The following is a 12,626-nucleotide window of genomic DNA, read 5'->3' on the forward strand; positions in this document are numbered from 1 at the left end:
TTTGCAACAGTTGGAAAAGAAAGTGTTGTGATTTGATTGAAATAAAACTAACTGTGTTGTCCTCCTCTAAATCTTTGAGCTTCCGCATTTTGGCACTTTTTATTCCTTCCAGCTACTGCGTATTTGTCATAGCATAGAACTGCTTCATATTTCAGTACTTCCTTATGTCAGTCATTCTGGACCTGTGTTACAGGCAGTGTTAAAGTGCTGGGGGGGATACAAAGATTAACCCTTCAGGTAATTGTGAACTCAGGGAGCTCACATCATAGGCTGGCCTCAGGACAAATAGTGAACAAAAACTTGGGAGATGGGAAGTGTAGTAATAGATATGGATAGAGTATTTAGATTGAAGGGAAAACACAACCTTTTTTCTTCCCTTGTTAAGTATATGAGTGTTCCAAATAATATTCAAGACCATTTTCTTGAAATGCCACAACTAGAAAATCTTAACTTTTGGGGGACTGTGGGCATAACAACACTTGGCAGTCAACTCTGTTTTGTTATGTTACAGAAGTATAACTTGGGTTCTGGTCCTGTTAAGGAAATGCAGTTGCCTCAGAGCCTTAGGTTTTTCCACATTCGGAGGTATGTTTGGACTTACGTACTTCTCAAAAATTACTTTAAGCTTGGTCTCCTTTCTCTGGAGCATACCAAAGGTATCAGTATGCCTGATAGTGTACTGCTTAGCTTCAGGGAAAAACTTTAAAATTTAAAAAACCCTTCTATTTTTAGTTTTATTTTCTCGAACTATTTTTGTATGTCAGTTCTGGAAGTTAAAAGATTCATTAAGGATTTTCTTAATGCCAGCCATTAGGCTATAGCATTAAGAAAGTATAGCATGATGGGTTTCTGATTTCATCCTATATCTTAAGATTCTTACAATTTTTAAAACCTATTTTGTGCTCAGACACTTGAATGGGATTTCACTAACCCTTATTGCTGTCAGGTACAAAGTCTTGTGAATGGTGTCTGATCCCTCTAAGTTAAAGTACTTCATGCCAAAAGGTGAATTGACAGGCCAAAACTGAAGGAGAACTATTTATTTGGCCTTGTATCGAAAATCTAAACTGTAATTACTTTTGCTTTAAAGAGAGTCACTGGGGAGAGGATCATTTGGTGAGTTTTTAAGTTTGAGTGAGAGACAGCATCTATTCTTACAGTTTGTCTATTTTGATATGTGGTGGTAAAGATGCTATATTCAACTTCCTGAACTGTTAAATTACCTCCAAGGAAGAGGGCAAGGTGATTAGTTGTTACACGTAGCATGAAGGTTTTATTTACCCATTCAGTTTTGTGCAAGTTTTTGTTTTTTCTATTTAGCAAGAATTCTTTTGACAAGAAATGAGTGATAATGAACTTCACTCGTATTCTAACATCAAATGCTGTTCTGCGTGGCTCACCCAGCATTATACCAACCTTGAGAACATAAAGGCTTGGAAGAGGGGAGGCAGGTACCTTGTCTAAGGCCTACTCTTAGCTCCTAAATTATTTATTCTATCCTGGTAGGCTTGAAGGCCTGTGGACTTAACTGAAACATTAACCACACTTGATTATTAGTTGGTAGTTTCCTCTACTAGGAGAGTGAAAGATGTATAACTAAATCTCCAGCCTGATGACAGCACCTGGTATGTTGAACACTCAGTACATACTTACTACTACATTTTGCATGGGTAATGTATTGCAGGTGGGCCTGGACGTAAGGAAACAAGTTAGTGCAGGAATTGAAACGGTGAAATGTAAAAGGGTAAATTTAGGCTCTGGCATTGAGAACTGGAGAGAGATTCCAGAGATATGTCAAATAGGATTTGATGATAACTTGTATATATACTGCCTGTCATGCTTTGCTGTGAACACTTAAATGTTTTCTAAACTGGAAACCAAATATTTGCTTACAAGTTATAGTGTCAGCCTGGATAACTTCATTGTTTACGTGAAGAACTTATCCAGAACTCTAGCTTAAATTTCTTAGCCTCAAATCCAGTGACCCTGACTTCCATACTCTCCTTAGCACCACATTCCTGTGGCTGTATCTCATCACAAGTTTAGGGGTGATAGCTGTAAAGCTGCTTCCAATACAGTTAACACCCTCCATGAGGAGTATACCTCCCTCCCTCAACCATTGGTTTTTTTTTTGTTCTCACAACTAATTAGCCTCATAGCTCTAGTTTTTTCCGTAGAACTAGACCTTGGTGGTTCTCGGACAATCAAAATCATGGGACTATGTGGATTCATCAGTCCCAGCCCTCAGATGGGCTTTCGTATAGTAGGTGATGTGGGGCCCAGGAATTTGCAATTTAACTGATACTTGACAACGATTGAAGTATGATCCCGGCTACCAGCATGAGTCTCCCCTAGGAACTTGTTAGATACATAAATTTCGGGCACGCGCACAGACCTACTAAATGAGAAATGAGACAGTAGAGTCCAGTGATCTGCCTTAAGCCCTCTAGGTGATTCTGATGTGTGCTGAAGTTTGACATCTTCTCTTTTAGATCTAAAAGGCAGATTCTGAATTAGTCCTGCTGAGGTATCAGCTCCATCCAATGTGACTTTTTGTGATGCAATGTTCTGTACCTCTCCATTGTCTGATAAAGTAGCTGCCAGCTGCATAGAGCTGGTAGGGATCTGGAATGTGGCTAGTGTGACTGAAAACTGAATATTTAATTTTATACTAAATTTAATCCCGTATAGCTAGTGATTACCATAGATAAAGCAGAGCTAGGTGATTCTGATGCTGGTGGTTCCTGGCCCACTCACTGAAAAAAAAATTCAAATTCTTATTAATGATAGGAGGAAATCCTCCAAGAATGATACAGAATGTAAAAGCTACAAAGGAAAGTTTAAAAAGAAAATCTAATATTAAAAGTAACATGGGTCAGGAGTTCCCTGGCTGGCCAAGTGGCTAGGACTCCGCATGCTCACTGCTTAGGGCCCAGGTTCATTACCTGGTCGGGGAACTAAGATCCCACAAGCCGCGTGGTGTGGCCAAAAAAAAAAAAAAAAAGACATCAAAAGGTAACTTAGGTTAAAAAGTAAGTGATATACTTGAATAAAATATTTACAACATTGAACAAAGCATTTGAAGAGCACTAATCATGACAAGTCAATAGAAAAGAATGGGCAAAAGGTAGAGATAGGTAATTCACTGAAGAAATAAAAATGACAAAGTATTGTCTTAGAAATTAGGGGAATGCAACTTGCGTCAATAAAGTAATTTCATACATTTAGTATTAGGCCCTTTTTTTTAAATTTTTAGGCACATTTTTAAAAAAAAGTTTCGGCAAGGATTCTGGGAACCTGGGAAATTAGCAAAATGTTTTAGAAGGCATTTGGCAGAATCTCATTTAAATGAATATAATTTTAGGAAATTCCCTGGCGGTCCTGTGGTTATGATTCTGAACTTTAACTGCATAGGGCCCGGGTTAGATCCCTGGTTGGGGAACTAAACCCCACATCCCACAAGACTTGTGGCATGGCCCAAAAATAAATTAAACGAACATAATTTTATGCCAGCATTTTATTTCTAGGAATCTAAAGGTAGTAGTAGATGGTGTACTCAGATGTTTACAAGATATCCTTTTTTTCATTCAGTACTGCATGTAATAGCCATTTGAAACAATCCAAATAACCATTAATGGAGTAAAATAAGTTATTACACATTTTTATGGCATGAGGTGTAGCTGCAGTCAATAAAGTTAAATGTACTGACACAGAAAGTTCTCCAAAACATAAAGATTAGAAAACTTAAGCTTTCTGTAGTGTGCTTCCACTGAAGTTTCTAAAAATTGGAAGTGCACATGTTTTATGTACATGGATGGATAGAAAGTAATGGATGTGTGCAAAACGTTTTTAGTGGTTATTTCTGGGAATGAGATTTGGGTTGTGAAAGGATTTATTCTAATCCTGTATACTTAGAATTTGTTCATGTTTTACTTGTGTTAAAAAAAAAGTGGTTTGACAAGAGAATATTGAAATTTTGAGGTAGAACTTGAGTAGGATACTTACATGAAATGTCAGTGCTAAGCTAGTTGGAATTGAAGAGATTAAAGAACTCTGAAGCTAGGGTATTGATTGGATTATTTTCCTGGAATTTGAAATCACTCAAGATGATTGTCAAGAAATACGGTAGAGACAAAGACATTTTACTATTTCGCAGAGTAGTGAAAGAATGTGGAACATGACCATTATGGATGGCAGTAAAATTGGTAGGGAATTCCCTGGCGGTGCAGTGGTTAGGACTCTGTGCTTTCACTGCCGAGGGTTCAATCCCTGGTCGGGGAACTACGATCCCGCAAGCCATGTGGCGCAGCCAAAAGAAAGTTGGAAAATGCCATCTTCACCTTAAGATAGAATTCATAAGGTTTTCAGCCATGAATTGTGGGGTCAGTCATTTGGAATTAACTTCAGGTAAGAAACCAGTAGGACCAAAACATGTCAGAACTCTAAAATAGATGACATTATTCAGAAGTACTGTTGTTAAGGCCTATCTCAAACCAAGCTAATCAAGTTTATTTACTTTTATTTTAGACAGTATTACTTATAAATTTAGCAGGTTATCTGATTTCAGAAGAGGACTTGAGGTTGCTGGGGCCAAACTGACAGCAAAGAAGTTAGAAAAATCAATTTACAAAGTTGAGCATAGTGGAGAAATATGCCTCGGTAACATTGAAAGCATTTAGCGTTGCATTTTGGTACAAAGATTTAATTATAACCCAGCTGCCCAAAGAACAGTTAAATTTCCTGATAATCTGCTAAAAAGACAAATGTGTAAATACATTTCAAAAAGTGATGAGCCTCAGTTAACCTGGAAATTTAGGTCGAAATCTTCACTTTGAAACTTCGATTGTCAGTTTAAATGTTTAACGGTTAATAAAATTTTGGCCACGACCAAAATTGGTGATACAAAACCAAAGGATCTTAACACTATGTCAATAGTAAGTAAAAATACTAGCCAACACAAAGACAGTGCTAACTATGTGCCAGACGCCAGACATTGTTCTAAATGCTTCTTTTCACATTGTAATCTACTTAATTTTTGAGACGCCCTTATGAGATTATCTCATAATGAGGAAAGTGATATACAGAGATTTTAAACTTAGTGAGTTTAGTAAGTGGCAAAAACAAGATTTTAAACCCAGTCTGGGACTTCCCTGGTGGTCCAGTGGCTAAGATTCTGTGATACCAATGCAGGGCGCCTGGGTTTGATCCCTGGTCAGGGAAATAGATCCCACGTGCCACAAGTAAGAGTTCACATGCTGTAAATCCCTCATTCTGTAACCAAAAAACTCCCGTGTGCTGCAACTAAGGCCCAGCACAGCAAAATAAATATTTTTTAAAATTAAAAAAAAACACAATATGGCTCCAGTAGCAATACTCTTTTAAGTATCTTATCCTATCTATAGAAACTTCAACTCTAATAGTCGAGGGAGGCAAGTGAAATATATAGGTCCCTATTAACTGGGATGCTGCCCAGCATAATGGGAAGAGCACAAATTGCAAAACAAAAATGTATATCCTGCATCCATTGAAAGTACCTTTGACCCCACATTACCGTGGAATGAATTCCTAGTTGCCAAACCCAGTTCTTTACAGCCCTTATTTTATAGAATGGTTATGTGATTTATACTATTGACCACTTTCTCTTTAACATTCTCTATTTTTGATTCTTATACTATGTTCTTTGGTCTTTTCCTTATTCCTCTGCTGCTTCCTTACATAGTTTATTTTTTTCTACCTGCCCCATACATGTTGCTGTTTTCTTGGGTTCTTTCCCTCTTACTAGGCAAGATTACCAAAGACACTTGAAATTTAACATTCTCTTCTATTCCTGCTTTCTCCTTTAAATTCTCTGATAGTTCTTGCTGTCAAATAGGAAACTTTCACTATCACGCATAAAAATGAGAACTAATGTGTGCTGGCCAGAGAAAGTCTGGGGAACTAGCTTCATGCTGAACTACTCCATTTAGCCATGTTTGTTCTAATAGATTAAGGGTCTCCCCCACCCTGCCCCCAAATACCTTGAATAAAGTCAATACTATAGAAAAGGATGTCCTGTTTATTTTACCATTTTTCATGCTCAAGGACCACACACCTACCACTGCCCGGCCTCCGCTCCCATCTGAGACCCTGAGAACTGGTTCTGGCTTCTCTCTATACTCATCTCTTTACTATCTTTTTTCCCTTCCTCACCTCTGACCTTCCTCACCTACAGTTCCACAAAAGGAACATGCTGTTTAATGCAAATGTGTGCTTGGAATATTCTTCCTTCCTACTTTACCCTAGGAATTCTACTGATGTTTTGCGACCAATCTATCAGCCTCCTCCACCTAGAGACAATTCCTCCTACATTTCTAGATGACCCAAATTTATCCCCTCCTTCTTCCTCCATACATTTTACCCTATACTAACCAGGACCCATCACACTTGATTGCATTTTTTACTCATCTGTCTTTCATTAAAAGAGGTCCTAAGTCTTACTTATCTTTGCCTCCTCAATGCCTAGCACACATTTGTTAAACGACTGGTTACATGAGTTTCTTTGTAGCTTTAATTCTGTCTGGATTCCTGACCTATCTGAAAGCTTCCAATCTCGCTAATTAGAAAAACCGTTTGCCCCTAGAGAAGGATCCTAACAGACAAGGTCAGTCAGTGGTGCTTCACGACACCACCACTTCCCTAACCCCGCCCTTGAGACTGTCACCTAGCTCAAGGTCCTATCTAAGGAGAGAGCTCAAGGACAGCCAGTTACAGCCAAAGGGCTTCCCCACAGGAACTCGGTCCCTTTCCTAAACGCAGTTCCGCCAAGTACTCTCTCCAATTGACATCCCTGTTGTCCAATTATGTTTCGAGGCTCTGAGGGTTGCACCTAACCAGACACTGTCCAATAAAAAAAAAGCAATTCAGATTAGCACCAATTTTGGCCAATGGTTGAGAAGATGAGAGGTTATTAGCCTATAGGAGCAGCGCTGAGAGTGATGAGCAGCAAGATCATCCAGTGGCCATGCCTACTGCAGGGTGGGCCTCGCCCCCCAACTGTGGGGAGTTGGAGGCTAGACTGCTGCAGGGATCAGTCGCCACCTGGGCTCCGCCATGTTGGGACTCGTGGGTCGTGTGGCCGCTTCCACGGCCTCTGGGGCCTTTCGGGGACTCAGCCCTTCAGCGCCGCTACCTCAAGTCCAGCTCTTACTGCGGGCCGCTCCGGCAGCGCTGCATCCTGGTAAGTGCCGTGCTTTAGGGGCTGGGTTCGTTTCTGCCGTCCCATGACCTTGAGCCTGGGGCCGGTAGTCGCTTGGGCCTAAGGGATCTGTGGTGCTAGAAGGACGCCAGGGCCAGCGCCCTGCCCTCTAACGGCGGGAAAACAAGAACAGGACCGATCTAATTCCGTCTCATTTTGGAAGGGGGCGTTGTGTGACGGAAAAGTGTGGGCAGGTGCATTGACCTTCCCGTGGAATGGGGGCACCGAGCCCTCGAATAATGGGGTTTTGTGCAGGAGGATGGGAAGATGGTGCAGGCTCTTTCTCCGCTTCCAGTGCGGCCCTCCCTCTGGACCCGCCTTCCGTGCAAGCGGAAGGAGGTCGGGCCTGGGCTGTATTAACCAGTACTTGCAAGTTATGTCGGGGTTTCCGATGACCTTTAACTGTCCTAACCCCAGCTGCTTCCATATCTTTTTTGTCTGTTAGCCAGAGACTATGCCGCTCAAACATCTCCGTCGCCAAAGGCAGGCACCGCCACTGGGCGCATCGTGGCGGTCATTGGTGCAGTGGTGGACGTCCAATTTGATGAGGGACTGCCACCCATCCTAAATGCCCTGGAAGTGCAAGGCAGGGAGACCAGGCTGGTTTTGGAGGTGGCCCAGCATTTGGGTAAGTAGAATGTGTTAGGAATAGTAAAGATCTTGTTTGACCGAAATATCCCCCAAAACTAAGCTGTTTTCCTTCTATGATGATTTTATCAAAATGACTTTCGTTCTTCTGAGTTTGCTGAAGCCACATTTACGTACTGAGAAGGAGTCTTGGTTGACTTAGGTGTTCAATGCCAGTTACACTTCATTAAATATCATGAAGCCAGTATGTCCTGTATAACCCTGCAATGCCTTATCTGACAGGTGAGAGCACAGTAAGAACCATTGCCATGGATGGTACAGAAGGCTTGGTTAGAGGCCAGAAAGTCCTGGATTCTGGTGCACCAATCAAAATTCCTGTTGGCCCTGAGACCTTGGGTAGAATCATGAACGTCATTGGAGAACCTATTGATGAGAGAGGTCCCATAAAAACCAAACAGTAAGTATCCCCCTCTTGTTGCATCTACACAGAAAGGAACTGTTTTTCCTAGCAGTTTTATACATTAAGGTGACAGCCTCTACTATAGCAGGATTTTCTTGCAGAGAATACTTAAAGTACCAATATATTCATTTATTAAAACCACACAATGCAGCTTCTTCTGAAGAAAATTAATGATGCAGAAGTTCTGATGGTAAAAAAAAGAGAGAAAAAATCAAATTGCTACTTAGGGCCCAAGTTGATTATTTCAGTTCATTTTAATACCAGTGGCCTTTGTATTTCTTGTTGGTATGTGAAGAAGTGCTGTTAAGTTAGGGCTCTGTAAAAGGAAAACCTTATGGCAGTTAAGGTTGTCAGGGAATGGGATTATTGCTTCCTGAGGTGATGAAATCCCCTTTATTGCAGAATATTTGGGCTTGATGGTGGGTGACAGTTTTGTCTAGAATGTTACTTAAGAGATGAGATTATGAGTACAGAGTTAGGCTTGAGAATTGAGAGGAACTGTTTAATAAGAAGAATAGACACTGATCTTCTGCCTTTACAGATTTGCTGCTATTCATGCTGAGGCTCCTGAATTCATGGAGATGAGTGTTGAGCAGGAAATTCTGGTTACCGGTATCAAGGTTGTGGATCTGCTGGCTCCCTATGCCAAGGGTGGCAAAATTGGTATGTTAGTGGTGGGTAGATATTTTACAAACCTAATGTGTGGGAAAAAATCCTACCGTGTTAAAAGTGGGTACTGAGATCTATCCCTCACTGATGAGTAGCTTCTGACTTTCGTTCTTCTGAGTTTGCTGATGCCAGATGCCATTTCTGAGAAGGGAAAAGATGGAAAGAAACAAACAAAATTTTTTTTTGAAGTTTGCTTATTTGGAAACAAAACTCTTATTCTTTTTTTCTCAACCTCTCCTAGGGCTCTTTGGTGGTGCTGGAGTTGGCAAGACAGTACTGATCATGGAGTTAATCAACAACGTTGCCAAAGCCCATGGTGGTTACTCTGTGTTTGCTGGTGTTGGTGAGAGGACTCGTGAGGGCAATGACTTATACCATGAAATGATTGAGTCTGGTGTTATCAACTTAAAAGATGCCACCTCCAAGGTGAGCACTGAGCTGATTGATGTCCACAAAGTAGTGCCAGGAAACTGCTGCAGTTGACTGCATTGCTAGGTGAAGCCATGTTCTATATTTTCATTTTATTGTCCCAGGACCTACAAATGAAATTTGTCAGTGTTTTTCCCCCAGCTTCTAATACACTAATGTACATTTTGTTTTCTTCTTTGATATTTCTAGTCTTTGTTTTTGGTACATAGACCCATCATTTGAAAGCTAACTTTGGGGGGAGTTGAAGGTGGTTCTTATATCTCAGATTACCCTATTTTGTGCCTTTCACTTACTTACAATTTATTTCCTTTCTACTGTAAGAATATTGCCTCCGTAATTATAAGAAATTACCTTTCATGTTGTTTTGAACTACATCTCTAAAAGGGAAAATTGTGAACAAAAACATAGACATCTAAGGAGGGTTTTTTGGTAGTTTCTCTGATTTGGGGACCTTGGGTATATGGCTTTCCCACTCCTCTGCCACAATTTCTGAATTTGTATGATTACTGCAGGTAGCGCTGGTGTACGGTCAAATGAATGAACCGCCTGGTGCTCGGGCCCGGGTAGCTCTGACTGGACTGACTGTAGCTGAATACTTCAGAGACCAAGAAGGTCAAGATGTATTACTGTTTATTGATAACATCTTTCGCTTCACCCAGGCTGGCTCAGAGGTAAGAGAGAAGGCTTGAGAGAACCTGGTTCATTTGACCTTTCTATGGAATGATGCAGATAAGGCTAAAGATTTTTTTTTTTTTTAAGGTGTCTGCTTTATTGGGCAGAATCCCTTCTGCTGTGGGTTATCAGCCTACCCTGGCCACTGACATGGGTACCATGCAGGAAAGAATCACTACCACCAAAAAAGGATCTATCACCTCTGTACAGGTGAGAACAGTTAAATGGATGAAAGTCTAATTTGTTTAAAGGCATGTACAGAAAGGTACAAAATCTAGTTACTTATATCTCAAAAGGCTTTTAAGTAGGTACCTGAGCTCCCTGAAATAATGTGTAAAATTCTGCGTGTGCATGTTAAAGACCCTAAAAGATTAAGAAACCACTCATCTAAACTAATTGAAGGTGTACATGTAAATGTAGATCACAAAGTAGTGGTTTCCATCCTGAAGGGGAGTTTGAAGCTACATGGAAACTGAGCGTTGAATATGGACTACACTAACTACTACAAATTTTCAAATGTATGTAGATGGTATATAGTAAAAATTATCTAGAAGTTTGTCTAAATTTTATTAACTTTCATGGTTCATTTTCCTGATGAATTAGTATAATAGTGCAAGGGTTTTTGTTTTTTACTATTAAAGTGGGTATCACTACAATAGAGTTAAAAAGTAGGATGAAGAACAAAAGGAATAACAATGAAAATTCTTTCATCACGTCTTGGAGGGACTAGATAATTTATAAGCTTACTCAGCCACTATTAGGGGTGATAAGAGTCCACATTTTTTGAGGTGGACTCTTGAATGCTGAGAAGATAAGAGTGACATAATGAGGAGAGGTCAGAAAAGGGGATGGCTTAAGTAGAATTACTTGGCTTCCTGCTGCTCTTCATGGGTTCTTGACTTTAGGCTATCTACGTGCCTGCTGATGACTTGACTGACCCTGCCCCTGCCACTACCTTTGCCCATTTGGATGCTACCACTGTGCTGTCCCGTGCTATTGCTGAGCTGGGCATCTATCCAGCTGTGGATCCTCTGGACTCCACCTCTCGCATCATGGATCCCAACATTGTTGGCAATGAGCATTATGATGTTGCCCGTGGGGTACAAAAGATCCTACAGGTGAGTACTGCAGGTGAGATCAGTGGCCATAAAGGGAATTTGGGGACTGTATTAGGACCGTATCTCTCCTGGTGATTTGTGATTTGCTTTAGAGCAAGAAAAGATGAGACCAGCAGTTCCTAGTGAGTGTTAATGAGGTCTCTTGAGTTTCCAGGTACTCCACGTTTGGAATCCAATATTTTCTAACACCACCTAATAGACTCGGAGTAAGGGAAAGAAGACACTGATCTTAGCTGAGGGCTCTCATGACCCCCAAGTAACTAATTTGTTTCAGTTAAGAAGTGCAGTAAAGTGCTAAAATGCTTTATAGAGAGCTCAGTGTGAATATAAAGTTGTGTTAATCCTTAGGTTTTTGTCCAAATTAGAGGAATGTAAATGTTTACTAGGCCTCTCTTAATCTTGTTTTCTCATAGGACTACAAATCCCTCCAGGACATCATTGCCATCCTGGGTATGGATGAACTTTCTGAGGAAGACAAATTAACTGTGTCCCGTGCACGGAAAATACAGCGTTTCTTGTCTCAGCCATTCCAGGTGGCTGAGGTCTTTACCGGTCATATGGGGAAACTGGTACCCCTGAAGGAGACCATCAAAGGATTCCAGCAGATTTTGGCAGGTGAGATTTCAAGTATAAGGCTGAACGTAAAATGGCAAAGAAACTGCAATCCCTTGAATGCTTGCTGTGCTGTGTTCCCATTCCAGGAACCATCAAGCAATATATAAATATATTGTGCCTAATTACATAATTTTTATATAAAAGTAAGTTATTTCCCATCAGTTTTCTTTGGAAATACTCAATGTCTGAGAGTAAGACTTAGACTTACTGAGTGCTTTCATGCTAGCTACTCTTCTAAGTGAATTACAGCATCCTTATAAGGAAGGCATTATTATCCTGTTTTACAAATTAGGAAACTTGAAGCATGGAAAGTTTAAAATAACCAGTCCCAATATCATACAGCCAAAGTAGCAAGAATTTGAACCCAGGTTATATGACTATGGACCATTTGTTCTTAAGCTGTACTGTAGCGTCATGTCTTGTAAATTGGATTTGTGAGGGAAGTTTAAGAAAAGATACCTAAGATGACACGATTTCACCACATTCTGACTGGTGGCCTCAAGTGGTGAGGTATGTACCCACTGCAGAAAGTTGATAATATCCTTCACTTCTCACCAGTTGGATTTTTTTCCATGTAGGTGAATATGACCATCTCCCAGAACAGGCCTTCTATATGGTGGGACCCATTGAAGAAGCTGTGGCAAAAGCTGATAAGCTGGCTGAAGAGCACTCCTGAGAGGGTCTTTTTGGCAAACTAAGCACTCATCCTCCGTGCTGTCCCTCTCCTTGCTCCTAATCCAGAAATTGCAGTTTTCTCTGTAGGCCACATTCCTGAGAGCCTTGATTGAAGACATAGTGTTCTGTCTGAAGAGTATTTAAGGTTTCCAATAAAAAGTACATC

At 40.6% G+C, this 12,626-nt stretch overlaps 1 protein-coding gene across 1 annotated transcript; it reads left to right on the forward strand.

Annotated features, from left to right (window-relative positions):
* The first annotated feature begins 7,050 nt into the window (after nucleotides 1-7,050).
* Nucleotides 7,051-12,626, forward strand: ATP5F1B (ATP synthase F1 subunit beta). The gene is made up of 10 exons (XM_079935956.1): nucleotides 7,051-7,216; nucleotides 7,680-7,862; nucleotides 8,105-8,279; nucleotides 8,824-8,945; nucleotides 9,193-9,377; nucleotides 9,893-10,051; nucleotides 10,140-10,262; nucleotides 10,958-11,170; nucleotides 11,584-11,785; nucleotides 12,364-12,626. Exons 1-10 carry the CDS (start codon nucleotides 7,090-7,092, stop codon nucleotides 12,459-12,461), a joined length of 1,587 nt encoding a protein of 528 aa, XP_079792082.1. The 5' UTR covers nucleotides 7,051-7,089; the 3' UTR covers nucleotides 12,462-12,626.

This window comes from Stenella coeruleoalba, assembly GCF_951394435.1.
Source record: "Stenella coeruleoalba genome assembly, chromosome: 11".
Classification (NCBI taxonomy): domain Eukaryota; kingdom Metazoa; phylum Chordata; class Mammalia; order Artiodactyla; family Delphinidae; genus Stenella; species Stenella coeruleoalba.